This window comes from Lagenorhynchus albirostris, chromosome 6 (genome assembly GCF_949774975.1).
Source record: "Lagenorhynchus albirostris chromosome 6, mLagAlb1.1, whole genome shotgun sequence".
In the NCBI taxonomy this organism is placed as follows: Eukaryota; Metazoa; Chordata; class Mammalia; order Artiodactyla; family Delphinidae; genus Lagenorhynchus; species Lagenorhynchus albirostris.
Genome location: NC_083100.1, coordinates 114,971,540 through 114,986,709, shown reverse-complemented (window position 1 = coordinate 114,986,709; position 15,170 = coordinate 114,971,540). Strand labels below are relative to the sequence as shown.

Sequence of the window (15,170 nt, the reverse complement as noted above, 5' to 3'; positions counted from 1 at the left end):
CCTTATCTTCCTGAGATAAATCCCATTTGGTCATGTTGTATAATACTTGTTATAGGCTTCTAGATTCAGTTTTGTTGAGGACATCTGTATTCATAAGGAATATCGATCTGTAGTTTTCTTGTGATGTCATTGTCTGGTGTTGGTATTAGGGCAATACTGGCCTCACTGAGTTAGGGTGTTCCCTCTTGGTTGATTTTTGGGAAGATTTTTGTGAAGGACTGGTGTTAATTCTACTTAAACATTTGATAAAATTCGCTAATAAAATCATCTGGTCCTGGGGTCCTCTTTGTGGGAAGTTTCTTTTTCTTTTTTTTTTAAATTACTAACCTATCCCCTGTACTTGTTACTGGTCTATTTGGATTTTCTGTTTCTTCTTGAGTCAGTTTGGGTAATTTATATCTTTCTAGGAATTTGTCCATTTCAACTAGGTTATTTAATTTGTTGGCATATGATTGTGCATAGTATTTCCTTACAATCCTTTAAATTTCTCTAAGTTCAGTCCCTTGTTTCATTCTGAATTTTAGTCATTTGAATGTTCTCTTTTTTTCTTGGTCAGACTAGATAAAGATTTGTTAAGTTTTGATGATCTTACCAATGAACCAACTTTTGGTTTCATAGATTTTCTCTATTTTTTTCTAGTTTCTATCTGACTTATTTCTGCTCTACTCCTTATTATTTCCTTCTTTTGCTTACTTTGAGTTTAGTTTACCAATCTGTTTGTAGTTCCTTAAAATGGGAGGTTAACTTATTGATTTGAGATTTTTTTACTGTAGATATTTACGGTTATAAATTGAGCACCACTTGAGCTTCATCCAATAAATTTTGGTCTGTTGTGTTTTCATTTCATTCATTCCAAAGTATTTCCTAAATTCCCTTGTGTTTTCTTCTTTGGTTCGTTGGTTCTTTAGGAGTACGTTGTTTAATTTCCATATACTTGTGAATTTACTAACTTTCCTTTTATGATTGATTTTAATTTTATTCTGCTGTGGCCTGAGAATATGTTTCTTATGAGCTGAATCATTTTAAATTTATTGAGGCTTGTTTTTTTTTTTTTTTGCGGTATGTGGGCCTCTCACTGTTGTGGCCTCTCCCACTGTGGAGCACAGGCTCCGGATGCGCAGGTTCAGCGGAATGCCCAGCCGTTCCGCAGCATGTGGGATCTTCCCGGACCGGGGCAGGAACCCGTGTCCCCTGCATCAGCAGGCGGACTCTCAACCACTGCACCACCAGGGAAGCCCTGAGGCTTGTTTTATGTCCTAATATATGGTCTGTCCTGGAGAATGTTCCATGTGTCCTTAAGAAGAATGTATATTCTGCTATTGTTGGGTGGAGTGTTCTATAGATGTCTTTTAGGCCTAGTTGGCTTATAGTGTTGTTTATGTCTTCTATATCCTTGCTTAGCTTCTGTATAATGGTCTATCCATTATTGACAGTGGAGTATTGAAGTCTCTAGCTATTATTTTTAAATTATCTATTTTTCTCTCAATTCTGTCAATTTTTGCTTCAGGTATTTTGGGGCTTTGTTGTTAGGTGCATATGTTTATACTTGTTATTTCTTCTTTATGGATTAACTCTTTTATCATCATAAAATCTCCTTCTTTGCTCTTGTAACAATTTTTGCCTTGAAGTCTATTTTGTCTGATAGTATAGCCACTCCAGTTCTCTTTTGTTTGCTGTTTGAATGGTATATCTTTTCCATTCTTTTATTTTCAGCTTTTTGTGTTTTTGAATCTAAAGTGACCCTCTTGTAGAAAGCATATAGTTGGATCACATTTAAAATATCCATTTAAAAAGGTTGAAAAAACTTTTAATTGGAAAGTTTAATCCATTTATATGTAATGTAATTACTGATAACTGGGGTTTACATCTGCCACTTTTCTATTTTTTTCTATTTGTCTTACATCTTTTTTGTTTCTTAATTCCTACACCATTGCCTTCTTTTGTGTTAAATTATTTCATTATGCAGTCATCTTTAAACCAGATGGGGAAAAAAGGTTTATGAACAAAAAATACATTTATACTGTCTTTTATATTTATCTTATGGTTACCTTTACTGCTCTTAATTTCTTTTTTGTTTTTAAATAATTTAACAGGTTCTTCTCTTTTTTCCCTATTCATTTTTTCCTGCATTCGGTCTTCGTTGCTCCGTGCGGGCTTTCTCTAGTTGCGGTGAGCGGGGGCTACTCTTCGTTGCAGTGCTCAGGCTTCTCATTGCAGTGGCTTCTCTTGTTGTGGAGCACGGGCTCTAGGCACGCAGGCTTCAGTAGTTGTGGCCCACGGGCTCAGTAGTTGTGGCTCACAGGCTCTAGAGCACAGGCTCAGTTGTTGTGGAGGACAGGGTTAGTTGCTCCAAGGCATGTGGGATCTTCCCGGATGAGGGATTGAATTTGTGTCCCCACCATGCTGGCAGGCGGATTCCTAACTGCCACTGCACCACCAGGGAAGTCCCTGCTCTTAATTTCTTCATGTGGATTTGAATTATTGTCTAGTGTCCTTTCATTTCATCCTGAAGGACTCTCTTTAGTATTTCTTTTCAACTCTAGGATTTGTTTTTGGTCCCATTTTATAATTTCTCTCTCTTTATTGATATTCTCCATTTGGTGAGAGATTTTCATACTTTTCTTTAGTTTTTTAGATCTGGCTTCCTTTAGTTCTTTGAACGTATTTGTATCAGATGATTTGAGGTCTGTCTAGTAAGTCTAACATCTGGGCTTCCTCAGGGACAGTTTCTGTTGATTGCTCTCTTTTTAATGTGTCTAGGTCATTTTTTTTGTTGTTTCTTTGCGTGTATCATAATTTTTGCTGAGAACAGGACTTTTCAAATAAAATAACGTGGCAGCTCTGGAAACCAGATTCTCCCTACTCCCCAGGGTTTGTTGTTGCTGCTTATTGTTTGTTTAGTGAGTTTTCTGAACAGATTCTGTAAAGTCTGTATCTCTGTCATTTGTGGCCACTGAAGTCTCTGCCTGGTTAGTTTAGTAGTCAGCTAATGATTGGACAGAGATTTTCTTGAATGTCTGAAACCAGTAAGTCTCCCAGCCTTTACTGAAGGCTCTGAGTGTATGTTGGGGCACAGTTTCAACATCCAACCAGGCATTTTACAACTCCGCCTTAGTCTTCACTTCCTGATTGTACAGAGCCCAAAAGGTCCATCAGAAGTGAGAGCTTAGGACCTTCTAAGGACTTTCCTGAGCATGCACGTAGCCCTGGGCATTCGCATGGCCTTCTAGATTCCCAGGAATATGTCGGTTCTTTTTGAAGCCCCTAAGGACATCTCATTCCTTGGTTTTTCCTTTTAAGCTTTTTGAGTAGTCAGTTGCCCAACTGTCCCCTTTGCCTGTGACAACGGCAGCTATGATAGTAATACATAGGTAGCTGTGATAGTAACACATTTGAAAAACTCACCCCAGGAGAGGCTCTGAGCACTGGGTAAGTGTGAGTGAGGTCACATAAAAACCAGCCTTTCAAGTGGGACCTTCCAGGGAAGACCAGGTCTTTCTCCTTTGGGAATGAAGCTTTGAAAGAGTTTCCGCCCTGTTCTGCTCCCTCATTACTGGGAATGCAGCCAGTTACTTTTCCAGGCAGCTATGGAGTTAGGAAGTGGGGATTAAGGACTAGGATAAATGAAAACACCAAAGAGGTGTTCTTACCAAGATTCAGCTTTTATAACCCCCTCCCAGTTGGTTATTTTTTTAATTTACCTATTGTTATCGAGGTATAATTGACATACAACATTATGTTAGTTTTAGCTGTACAACATAATGATTTGATATTTGTATATATTGAGAAATGATCACCACAATAAGTCTAGTTAACATCTAGTTAACTAGACACCATAGTTATAAAAAATTGTTTTCCTTGTGATGAGGACTTTTTAGATTTATTCTCTTAGCAACTTGCAAATATGAAATACAGTATTATTAACTATAGTCACCATGCTGTACATTACATCCCCATGATGTATTTGTCTCATAAAAAGAAGTTTGTATCCTTTGACCCCCTTCACCCATTTCACCCATCCGCCACACCCCCACCTCTGGCAACCATCAATCTGTTCTCTGTATCTGACCTGGGCTTTTTGTTTTGTTTTGTTTTTAAAATTCCAAGTATAAATGTGACCACACAGTATGTGTCTTTCTCTGTCTGACTTATTTCACTTAGCGTAATAGCCTCAAGTTTCATCCATATTTTCTCAAATGGCAAGATTTCATTCTTTTTTATGGCTGCATAGTATTCCACTGCATTTATATACCACAGCTTCTTTATCCATTCATCCATTGATGGACACTTAGGTTGTTTCCATATTTTGGCTATTGTAAATAATGCTGCAATGAACATAGAGGTGTGTATATCTTTTCAAATTAGTGTTTTTGTTTTCTTCAGATAAATACCCAGAAGTGAAATTGCTGGATCATATGGTAGTTCTATTTTTAATTTTTTGAGGAACCTCTATACTGTTTTTCATGGTGGCTGCACCAATTTACATTCCCACCAACAGTGCAAGAGGGTTCCCTTTTCTCCACACCCTCACCAACACTTGTTATTTCTTGTCTTTTTGATAATAGCCTTTCCTTTTTTTTTTTTTTTTTTTTGCGGTACGCGGGCCTCTCACTGTTGTGGCCTCTCCCGTTGCGGAGCACAGGCTCCGGACGCGCAGGCTCAGCGGCCATGGCTCACGGGCCCAGCCACTCCGCGGCATGTGGGATCTTCCCGGACCGGGGCACGAACCCGTGTCCCCTGCACCGGCAGGCGGACTCTCAACCACTGCGCCACCAGGGAAGCCCTTCGATAATAGCCTTTCTGACAGGTGTGATATCTCCGTGAGGTTTTGACTTGCATTTCCCTGATGATTAGTGACGTTGAGCATATTTTCATGTACCTGTTGGTCATCTGTATGTCTTCTCAGCAGTTTTTCTTGCTCTCTGGGTTACTGTAAGTCTTTGGTTAATTTACAGAGTTCTGAAAGAGGTGCTGCTGACATTCCTTGCTAGTTTTTTCATTGCTTTTATGGAAAGACAAACTTTCAGAGGTCCTTATTCTGCCATTTTTGCTGACATCATTCTGACTGTGTTTTTGCAACTGTGTTCTCTGGAGCCAGAATGCTGGCTGCGGATCCCAGTGTGACTGGTACCTCCACCCCCACTGGTAAGAGGGGCCTAGGCCCCAGGCCATCGACTTGAAGCTGCTCTAAGAAAACTCTCTACACTAGCTTTCTTAAGCATTCATCTCTCTACATCAGCAGGTGGGAGGTGATCCTTCTACTTGTTGGCTCCAGGCTCAGCTTCTCTCTGCCCTTTAGACCCTGGGGCCACCTTTAAGAAAATATTTGTTGAATTGATCAGTGCTTGGAACCTTTGGAATTGAGCTGCTTTGACAAACTATATACTGCACCCAATGTTCGTAGTCATCTGGCTGTGTTTGGGGGTTGACCCCCAGGGTAGTTAATGAGTACTTACTGCCTCGTGTTTGGATTTACTAGATGACGTGTGTTCCTCGGTGTCCGGGACTGGCCTCTGAGTCTCGATGGACCCCCTCAGTTTCCTCCTGCCCCCGCGTTGGAGGCCCAGCGCCCTGGAACGAGGGAAGGCAGAGGAAGATCCTGCTCACGCTTCCTTGACCCGCTAGCAAGGTTTTCCAGGGAAATGGAATCTAGGTTATAGATTTCTGCGAGGCCTCTGGATCCTTACTTAACGCTGCGCGTGGTGCCTGCCCGGCCAGCAGTGGCCACAGTTGAGATGCTGGCCGTGGGTGTCTGCACTTAGATCACAGTAACCCCGCCAGTCCCTTTAGGTAAGAAGGCATGGAAACGCTGCCTTTCTGGTGGTCTTCCATCGGAGGCTGCTGCTTCTGCTTTCCGTGGTGAGCTGGGGGGCTACCTGCCCTCTAGCTTTTGACAGTGTGGACCCCTTTTGGGGTGGATGGTTATTTGTGGGCCAGATCCAGGGACCGGGCTGCCCTGGTCTGGGTCTCCTAGGTGGCTGCAGGTTCTCAGGGAAGGGAACAAGGCAAACGTGGGCATGTGTGGGAATCCCTCATCGGCTTCTTGACTGCCGGATTCCTAAGCTGGCTCAGCCCCATACTGCCCTCCTCAGATGACTGTACCATCGTCAGCATGTCCAGGGGGCTTAGGGTTTCTTCGGAGGCTCCTGGCAACCCGGGATCTCCAGGCATCCTGCCCTGCCACTGTGGACTAGACCTCTCACCTCGGTGCACTTTGGGATCTTCCCAGCGTGTTCCCTCCCCAGCCTGGACCCAACCCTGCCAGCCTCAGCTTTCACTGTGCTGCCCCCGCGGCGGGAACAATATCCTTTCTATTCGGAGTTGACTCTGCTGCCCTTTGGAGATCGCAGTGCGTAACGTGAGCTCCTGTGCAGAGGGGTGGGGGCCGAGGCGCCCCCCGCACGCCGGGAGTCCGGCGGCCCAGCCCGGCCGTTGGTGGCTGCCCGCCGCCGCACCTGCCCTCCGAGGCTGGGGTCCGACGGCCGGTCGGAGCAGGCGGCCCGCGACGCGCCGGCAGCAGGAGGCCCGCGCCATGGCCGCCCGGCTGGGCGCGCTCGCCGCGTCGGGGCTGTACCGGCGGCGCCAGCACCGGCAGAGCTCGCCGCCCGCCGCGCCCGGGTAGGTGGCCGGGGGCAGGGCGGGGGCGCGGGGGACAATGGCCGGAAAGCTGCCGCCGCGGGCCTTTCCTCGGACACCCGCCTGGCCCTTCCGACGGCGGCGGCGGCGGCGGCGGCCCGGCTGCCCCGGGCGTGAGTTCGGCGCCGGGCGTGGCGGCCATGGGGGGCAGGGCGCGGCTTAATCCAGCCGGGTTTGCTGTCCTGGGATCAGCACTCTTGGGCAGGGCGCTGAGGATGGGGCGCTCAGATAATTTGCCCGAGGTAACCTCCACGACCGTTTTCAGACTCGGATCGCTTTCTGGCCGCTTTCTAGATGAGCACCCTGGGTGGTCAGGGAACGCGCTGGACATCACCCATCCAAAGGATGGCTAAGCTGTGACTTGAAGCCAGGGTGGACTGACTCTGAAGCCTGAACTGCTTTATCCCGGGGAAAACTGCCAGTGTAGGCAATGAGGAGAGCTTCCTTTGGGACTGGGAGGGGGAACCTGTGGGTACGGGATGGACCTCAGGGCATCTCGAGGATGAGTTAGCCTGGGGTGGGGAGGGCCTGAGGGGGCACTTAGATAGTGGAGCCCCTGGAGTGAGGGTGGGGCTGGGGGAGGGGCCCCTGGACATGTTGAAGTTGCAGGGAGTGAGAGCGGTGAGGGCCATGGGCTTGGGGTCTTCGGCATCAAAATAGCAGGTGGGACCCCCGGAGGCGTGGGGGAGGAGCTGCGGGAAGGACCTGGGGTTTGCGAGGAGGGGGTGGGGATTCAGGGAGGAGACAGAGCAGCAGTCACCGAGGTGGGCAGCCTGGAGGCTGCGGGAGGAGAGCGAACCCAGAGGCTGATGCTCCGCGGTAAACGTGCGCCCCACTGTGTGCTCACGGTGCGCGCATGGCCAGGGCAGCCTTCCGGAGCCGGGCTGAGGGTTGAGCCCTCAAAGGTGTCTGGGAGGCCGTCAGGTGGGGGGCAGGGAGCAGAGGCTGCAGAGGGCCACCCGCGGGATACCTGTTGTAGCCGGGCTTGCACCTGCATCCGTGTCTCAGGCCCCTCACCAGGGGCCACACCGGGATGGGCACTGGACAAGCCCACTGCTCCGGTGGGGAATCCGGAGCGCGGGAGGCCAAGTGACTTACCTGAGTGAACGGGAACCCTCACCGGTTGGCCTCTGGATGACCGTGGACGTCTGTGGAGTGAGCCGGGAGTGGGCGACCAGGGCCCTGATGGGCCAGAGGCCAAGCTGGAGGCTGGTGGCACTGTATGGATGCAGCACAAGAACTCGAGCCGGATGAAAGGAAGGCAGGGCTGATAGCGAAGATCAGGCCTCAGGAAAGTCCCGTGTACACGCGCACGCACATACGTTCATGTGCTAACCTCAGCTTGGTATTTCTTTGAGCTTCTGGCTTGTGACTGACTGCGGGATCACCTGGCCTCAGCGACACGGACTCACCCTCGAGTGCGCAAAGTCCCCCTGTGGCCAGCCCCTGCCTGTTCCTGGGCCCTCACGCTGGCTTTCTAGGCTCTGGTGGGTGGGAGACTGGAGTGGGGGATGGTCTGGGGCTGTTGAAAAAGCAGTCGTGAACGGTCATGCCTGTGTGATGCCACCAGGGGCTGAGGGAACGAGAGAGCACGGGTCCAACCCCGTGTGACCTCAGCAGGCTTCTGACCCTCTCTGCACGTCAGTTTCCTTATCTGGAACCAGCAACCTCCCCTCCCGAGGACCTGGCTCGGAGAGGACTCCCTCCAGCCCACCCCAGGCTAGAGCTCAGTGACGTCTTGCAACAAATAGGCTTGCGTTGGCTGTCAAGACTGAGAGCCTTTGGGGTGCCACGGAGGGTTGGAGAAGGGTACAGGGTAGGTGGGGGTGACCACCTCCCTCCTGCCCCACCGGCTGCCCCAGCCCGTCTCAGGGAGCGGGCACTTCTGTGACGGCATCCCCATGGCCCCTGCTCGGGAGCACAGGTGTGCCCCCCCCCCCCCCCCCCCGCCCTCCAGCTCTGGGGTTTGGCCTCTAGGTGGTGGCCGTGCCCTCGGCAGTGTTTGTGTGCTGTCCAGCCGGGGCGGGGCGGCGGTGTCTCCCTGCAGGTAACCGGGCAGGCTCTCGGGCGGAATGTGCAAAGGAGGATGTAGCATGCGCGTCTCCCTCCTTTGTCCTTGCAGGGAGCGCTGCTGGGCCGGGGCAGCGGGGGTGGGGGGTGGGGGGGTGGTGGTGGGGTCCCTGAGCTGCCGGCAGCAACCACTCTGTATCCAGCGCTTGGCCTGCCCGGCCCTGTGCTCCACGCGCTGTATCTACGCTGCAGGCAGCGAGTTCTTCGCTTCAGCTCTGCGGGGCTGGTCCTGCTCCTCTGGGGACCTCTTTGCAGATGAGGAAATGAGGCCCCGAGGAGCTGGCGCCTTCTTCCAGATGCACAGCTGGGGGCTAGGGCTGTCAGGGTTTAACCTCGCAGGGTGGAGCCCAGAGCGGCCTCCTCCTGCAGGGGACAGCTGGCATTTTCTCTGACGGGCCTGTGGCCCGGCTGTCCGGCACATGAGCACGTCGGCCCATCCGTCTGCCTTCGGCCAGTGAGCTGGGGTGTTCTCTGCGGTCCGGAGCAGGGGCCGTGGGGACGCAGCCACAGAAGTGACGCCGGGGGTGCACCTGGCCGAGACCTGGGCTGGGGCAGCTGGTGGGGCAGGGGGGAGGTGGTCACCCCCGCACCCCACCTGTCTGTGCCGGGGCTTATCGCGAGGTGTGTCGGGGACAGACGGCAGAATCCTTGACCTGAGACTCCCAGGGACCCAGCCAGGGAACTAGGCCCAGACCAGTGAAGGGCCGGCTGCTCTTCTGGGGGCCGGCTGCTGTGGTGACAGCGTGGAGACGCAGTCCCCGAATGTCTGCCTTGCGGGGAGGCCGGAGTTCTGGAGAGGCAAACCGAAGATGGGCCTGCTGTGCGCTCGCTTGGTTAGGGTCCAGAGGTCTGGAACAGTCTGGAAGCCTGGGGCTGCGCTTGAATTCTTGTTTTGGCTTCATTTTCTGGGTCCTTTCAGTGGGGAATTCCAGGCTCAAGAGTCACAGGATTTCCTGTTGACTTCTGACTACTCCAAGACCTGCCAAGGTCTTGTTCGTGGCCAGGCACTGGAACTTCCTCCCAGCCACCTTGGGTATGTGTGTTTGGGGAGAACAAGGCCTCCAGGTTCACAGTGTTCTTGGGACAGGAAACCATGCCTGTGCTGACAGAGTCCAGCCCAGCCCATGGCGACTGGTACCGATCGCCTTGTGGCGATCCGCAGGGAGCTGGGAAGGAGGGTGGTGGCCACTGTGCACAGAGCCTTCCTGTCATCTTGGGCTCTGCCCATCCCTCCTGCCACTGTCCTTAGCCTCCTTGCCCCTTTGGGTTGCCACTGTCCTTAGCCTCCTTGCCCCTATGTCCTTAGCACTGTCCATAGCCTCCTTGCCCCTTTGGCTTAAATATGGGTGCAGGAGACGGCTTTGGTCCCCCGAGTAACCCGGGGGCAGGCAGAGGCATGCAGAGGTGCACTTGCCTGGCAAGGCTTGCCAAGGAGCCTACCGGCCCTGCCCTTGCCGCGAGGGCTCCTCCAACAGAGCAGAGTGCCCCAGCCCGGCTTCCAGACCGTGTCCACGTGGCAGCGGCCCTCCGCTAGACCCACTGTCCACACCTAGACCCCTGACAGGCAGAGCCCTCTCCCACCTCCTGGGCTCATCGCACCTAGGGACCCCAGCACGAGCATTGCTCGCTTGAGAATTCTCCTCCCTGTGCTGTGGCCGTGAGGGAGGGATGGGCTTCTGCATCCCGGGAGGCGGAACAGGCTGAAGAGATGTTCTCAGGAGACGTGCCGCGTGCCACCGCACGCGTCTACGCGACGTTGCCAACTGGTTACATCTCTCCTCACTGAGCCTGACCTTCTGTGCCCACCCAGTTGACACGAGACAAAATCTCTTTGCCGCCCTTGTAGCCAAAGGCACAGGCATCAGGGTGCTGGGCGTTTGTAGAGACTGTCGGGGCTGACAGCCAGGCTCCTCCGGCCTGAGCCTTGGGGCCCCAGCCTGGAGCCAGCACACATCTGTCTGTGTGGCCATTTCCCCTGTAGTTTAGCTCGGATTCCACGCCTCCCGGCAGGATGTCTGCCGCTTCCCCGGGGACAGCAGTTGCCCTTCTGTGGATGAGGAGGTCCGCTCCCCACTCTGCTCCCATCCCCAATATTCACAATCTCACCTTCCCCATGGTAGGGTGGTTATATGTTTTGGGGGTGCAGGTGATTTAAAACTAAGTCGTGGTGCAGGGGAGAGAGCCATTGAAGTCGGACCAATCTGTGTTCAAATCTGGACGCTGTCATCTGCTCTGTGACTTTGGGCAAGTTACTTAACCCCTCTGAGCCTTAGGAAAGCAGGGTGGCCTCGGGGATTAAATAAGTGTGTAAACCCCGAGCCACTCCCCTGTGTCTGCCGAGTGTCCCTGACACCTTGAGAGACGGCCCAGCGCCATGACTGAGCAGCCTGGGGGCCCGGTCAGTAACACTGACACGCACAGCGCCATCCGCTGCGGGCTTACAGTGGGCCGGGCACCCCGCTGAAAGCTTGTGTGTCCGTCATCTAACAGCCTGTGACCCGTGGCCACGGCCGTGATTAGGGTCCTTCCACGGCTGGGTGTCTGGGCCTGGAGAGCGAGGGCCAGCCCCGGCCACCCTGTGAGTGAGAGCAACGGACTTGAGCCGTGAATGCTCTGGCCGGCGTGAGCCTGGCGACGGCCGGGCCTGCGCCTGAGCCCCTACGTAGGGCACCGGGGGCTGCAGGGTGTGGGGGAAGGTCGGGGCCCCAGAGTCAGGCGGGGGACCGGTTCTGATGTAGGCTTTGCCCCGCCCACTGTGGCCCTGGTGGTGGGCGGGTCACTCTCTCCAGGCCTCCGCTCGTCCATCTGGGAGATGGAGGCGCTGCGCTGGCCGCGCAGGGCTGTCACCTGGGAAGGCCACCGTGGCCTGGCAGGCGCTGGCACCCAGCATGCCCGAGGCACAAGGTGGCTGCAGGATGGGTGGCCCAAGCCGGTGCCGGGCAGCGTGGCCCCGCCTGCGTGGCTCAGTCCCTGCGGGGCCAAGGCCGACCCGGGGTGAGCACAGCGCTGTCTTCACCCCAGAAAGCGTGTCCATCGAGTGCGGCCCTGACCTGCCCGTTCCTTCTTCCCTCCAGTAACATGTCCAATGCCTTGGCCAATGCCGTTTGCCAGCGCTGCCAGGCCCGCTTCGCCCCCGCCGAGAGGATTGTCAACAGCAACGGCGAGCTGTACCACGAGCACTGCTTCGTGTGCGCGCAGTGCTTCCGGCCCTTCCCCGACGGGCTCTTCTACGAGGTGAGCGTGCTCCGCGGACCCCGCTCAGGCTCTGCCCTCGGGCAGCCTGTGGGCCACGCCTGGCCGTGGTCCTCTTGTGAAGAATGAGGCAGACATGCCAGCCCTCAAGCCGAGCGGTGCTCCTTGAGGACCTTGCTGGCCACCTCGGGCCCCATCCCTTACCTGTGAGATGTGAACGGTGTTCTCCTGGTGGCCATGGGTGCTGAAGGAGAGTCGCCGTTCATCCTGTCACCTCTGGGCAGATGCTGGGGGGCCCTGGGGTGCAAACGCCCTGCCGTGGTGGCACTTAACCCTCCCTGGGGTCATGCAGTAAACGTAACCCACGTGTACCAGATGGCGCTAAGTGCTCTGGTTGTAAGGCATCTCGGGGTGGGGGGGGTGGTGATCAGGGAAGGGAATGTCTGAGCAGACCTGAAGGAGGTGAGAGAGCAGCGCGTACCTGCAGGAAGAGTTTTCGGCAGAGGGCACAGCAAGGGCAAACAGGCCCTGAGGTTGGAGCACGCAGGTATTTGAGGAGCAGTGGGGGGCCGGTGTGATGGAAGCAGAGCAAAGGAGAGGGAACAGAAGAAGACGAGAGTGGGGAGGCAGATTTGCTTGGCCCCGTGGGCCTTCGTGGGAGCTCAGGCTTTCCTCCTGGGAGGGGCAGCAGCCACTGCAGGGTCTGGAAGGGGAGGGGTCACATCGTCTGTCTGACCTTAGAGAAGGACCTCTGGTTGCTATGCTGAGGAGAGACTGTGTGCGGCGGGGACACAAGCTAGGAGAACAGGTGGGACCAGAAGCTGATTATTTCGGTAATCCAGATGGAAGCGAAGGGGCCTACACTGGGCTGCACTGGGTCACAAGAGCAGATCGTTAAATTTTCAGCAGCCTTGCAAGCCAGTTGTTAAACACAGCCATTACTAAAAGTTAAATGATATAGACATACAATGAGATAAAACTGTATTAAAAACAAAGGTAACATTCGTTTTGCTGTACAGTAGAAACACAACATGGTAAAGCAACTATACTCCAATAAAAATTAATTAAAAAAAACGACAAAGGTAACAGATACTCAAAACTCACCGCTTCCTAATTGCTTTATTACATTTCACGATCAGCTATGCCTTTGAGGTTATGATTTGTTATTATGCCTGTGTGCTGGAAACACCGTACCGTGGTGGCTACTGACGTCTCTTCTCAGCTCCATGTGGAGGTCTGTTGGTAGCTTGAAATTGACCACGGGTGGGACTATTTATACCATAGAAATCGGCAAACGCTACAAGGCAGGCTCAGAGCCAGTTGTGAAATGTTTACCAGCACACCAGGGCAGTGCTCAGAGGCTGGATAGATTTCCAAGCTGATGGGACGGGCTGGTAGATGGCTGTGGGGTGTGTGATCTGCCTGGCAGAGTAGGAGTTGCTGTTGCCTGTGGTGCCTCCTGGGAAATGCTGGCCGATGATGGAGGCGGGGGTGGGGGGAGGGGGGATGTGGGCAGGGCGCTGTGGATGTGCCTGCGACAGTTTAAATTCCTGCCGCCTCTGAAGGTCACTGGCTAGGGCTCTAGCCAGGTGCAGCTTAATAAGACACTCATTTTAGAGAACAGGGGAAAACCAAATACAATTATCAAGGGAGAAGAAAGCAGGGGCTTTCTTGGGGCCACACTTGGGGCCAGTGTGAGGGCCCTCCTTGCCCAGACAGATGGGGACAGCGGCTGCAGGACTCCCTTGCCCCCCTTCCTGTGTCCCTCCTTCTGTGTCCCTTCCCTGGGTCCTTTGTGGCCGCTGGGGGAATGGACTTCTCACACAGGAAACAGGGCCAAGGGCCAGCTCAATGGCCCTTCATTGAGGGCCTCAATGGACTTCTCACACAGAACTCAAACTTGATCCCCGCCCTCCCTAGCCTGACGTTCCGCCCCCAGCCCTCAGCTCGTTCCTGAGACCAGCAGGGCCGAGATCTTCTGCAAGCAGCCGTGGCCCTTTGCGGGGCTGGCCTTGCTGAGTTGCCGGCTTCTTCGAGGCCCCGCGCTTTGCATTCTCCCCAAGTCGAACAGGCCAGTCCCATTCCATCTCCAGGCCTTGCACGGCAGCTCACTGTCTGGAATTCCTCCCCGCACCGCCCCCCCCCCAGCTTCCTGTGGTGGTAGCAGGTGCACAAAGTGGGGTGTTTGTCCAGCGTCCCCGAGGGCAGGTCCTCACCCAGCAGACGGGCCAGCGCAGCTCGGGGGATGACAGTGCCTTCCTTGTCCTCTGTCTGCTGGCCCCGTTTGCAGCTCGAAGGGCGGAAGTACTGCGAACACGACTTCCAGATGCTGTTCGCTCCGTGCTGCAGGACCTGCGGTAAGGGCCGCACAGGCCTCGGCGCTGCCTGGGAGGCTGCCTGGGAGGCGGGTGGGCAGAGAGCTCTGCCCCTCAGAGCATCGGCCCTGGGCTCCCGCGGGCGCCACCCTCCCGGCTCTGGGAGGGGCCCGCGGAGGGGCAGGGCACGAGGCGAGCAGGAACCTCTCTCCTCCAGGCGAGTTCATCATCGGCCGCGTCATCAAGGCCATGAACAACAACTGGCACCCCGGGTGCTTCCGCTGCGAGCTGTGCGACGTGGAGCTGGCCGACCTGGGCTTTGTGAAGAACGCCGGCAGGTGAGATGGGCCCCTCATCACGGGTCCAGGCCCGGTCCAGGCGCTGCAGGCTGCGGATGGGGCTGCCGTGCGGCCCTGTCCCTGCGAGGTGGACGGGAGAGCCCTGTCCAGTGTACGGGTGAGGACGGAGCCTGGAGAGAGTGAGGGATGGTGAGTCGGGGGCCACCCCAGGCTCGAGGCTGTTCCTGGGAGCAGGCTGACAGCATACAGCAAGGAGGAAGGCGGCCCAAGCGGGTGCCCAAGCGGCCCAAGTTGGTGCAGCGGAAGGATGAGGAGCTTTGAGTCAAGTTCCTGCCTGCCCGGCCACCCCCAGTGCTGGCCCCGGCCGTCCACCGCCGTCCTCACGCCCCATGAGCACTGCTGGAGGGACAGCACTCAGCTGGGGCCCAGGTTTCCTCAGCAGGCTAAGCTGTCACCTTCCACGAAGACTTGCTCTTTTCTCCCCGCCTCCTACCCGACCCCCCACTGTCCCTGCACCATCACACCCACAGCCAGGACCTTCCCTCCCCCTCCCCGACGGATGGGCACCCCTGCCGCCCGGCATCTGTGCTGCCCCCCCTGCCTTGTCAGAGTGGGGGCTGTGTCCCTGCACCCCAAAGCCCTGCTCACCCCACACACC

The 15,170-nt window shown here is 54.5% G+C and overlaps 1 protein-coding gene across 4 annotated transcripts in view; it reads left to right on the top strand.

The window, feature by feature from the left end:
• LIMS2 (LIM zinc finger domain containing 2) overlaps positions 1-15,170 on the top strand; it is a 41,223-nt gene that overhangs the window by 12,263 nt on the left and 13,790 nt on the right. For 2 of the 4 annotated variants that reach the window (XM_060153076.1, XM_060153078.1), the window contains exons 2-4: positions 11,781-11,940; positions 14,189-14,255; positions 14,431-14,551. In XM_060153076.1, the coding sequence (XP_060009059.1) occupies positions 11,781-11,940; positions 14,189-14,255; positions 14,431-14,551 (348 nt within the window). Of the gene's footprint in view, positions 1-6,517; positions 6,619-6,856; positions 6,879-11,780; positions 11,941-14,188; positions 14,256-14,430; positions 14,552-15,170 lie in introns of those variants that run through there. The other 2 variants (XM_060153077.1, XM_060153079.1) reach the window with 2 other exon arrangements.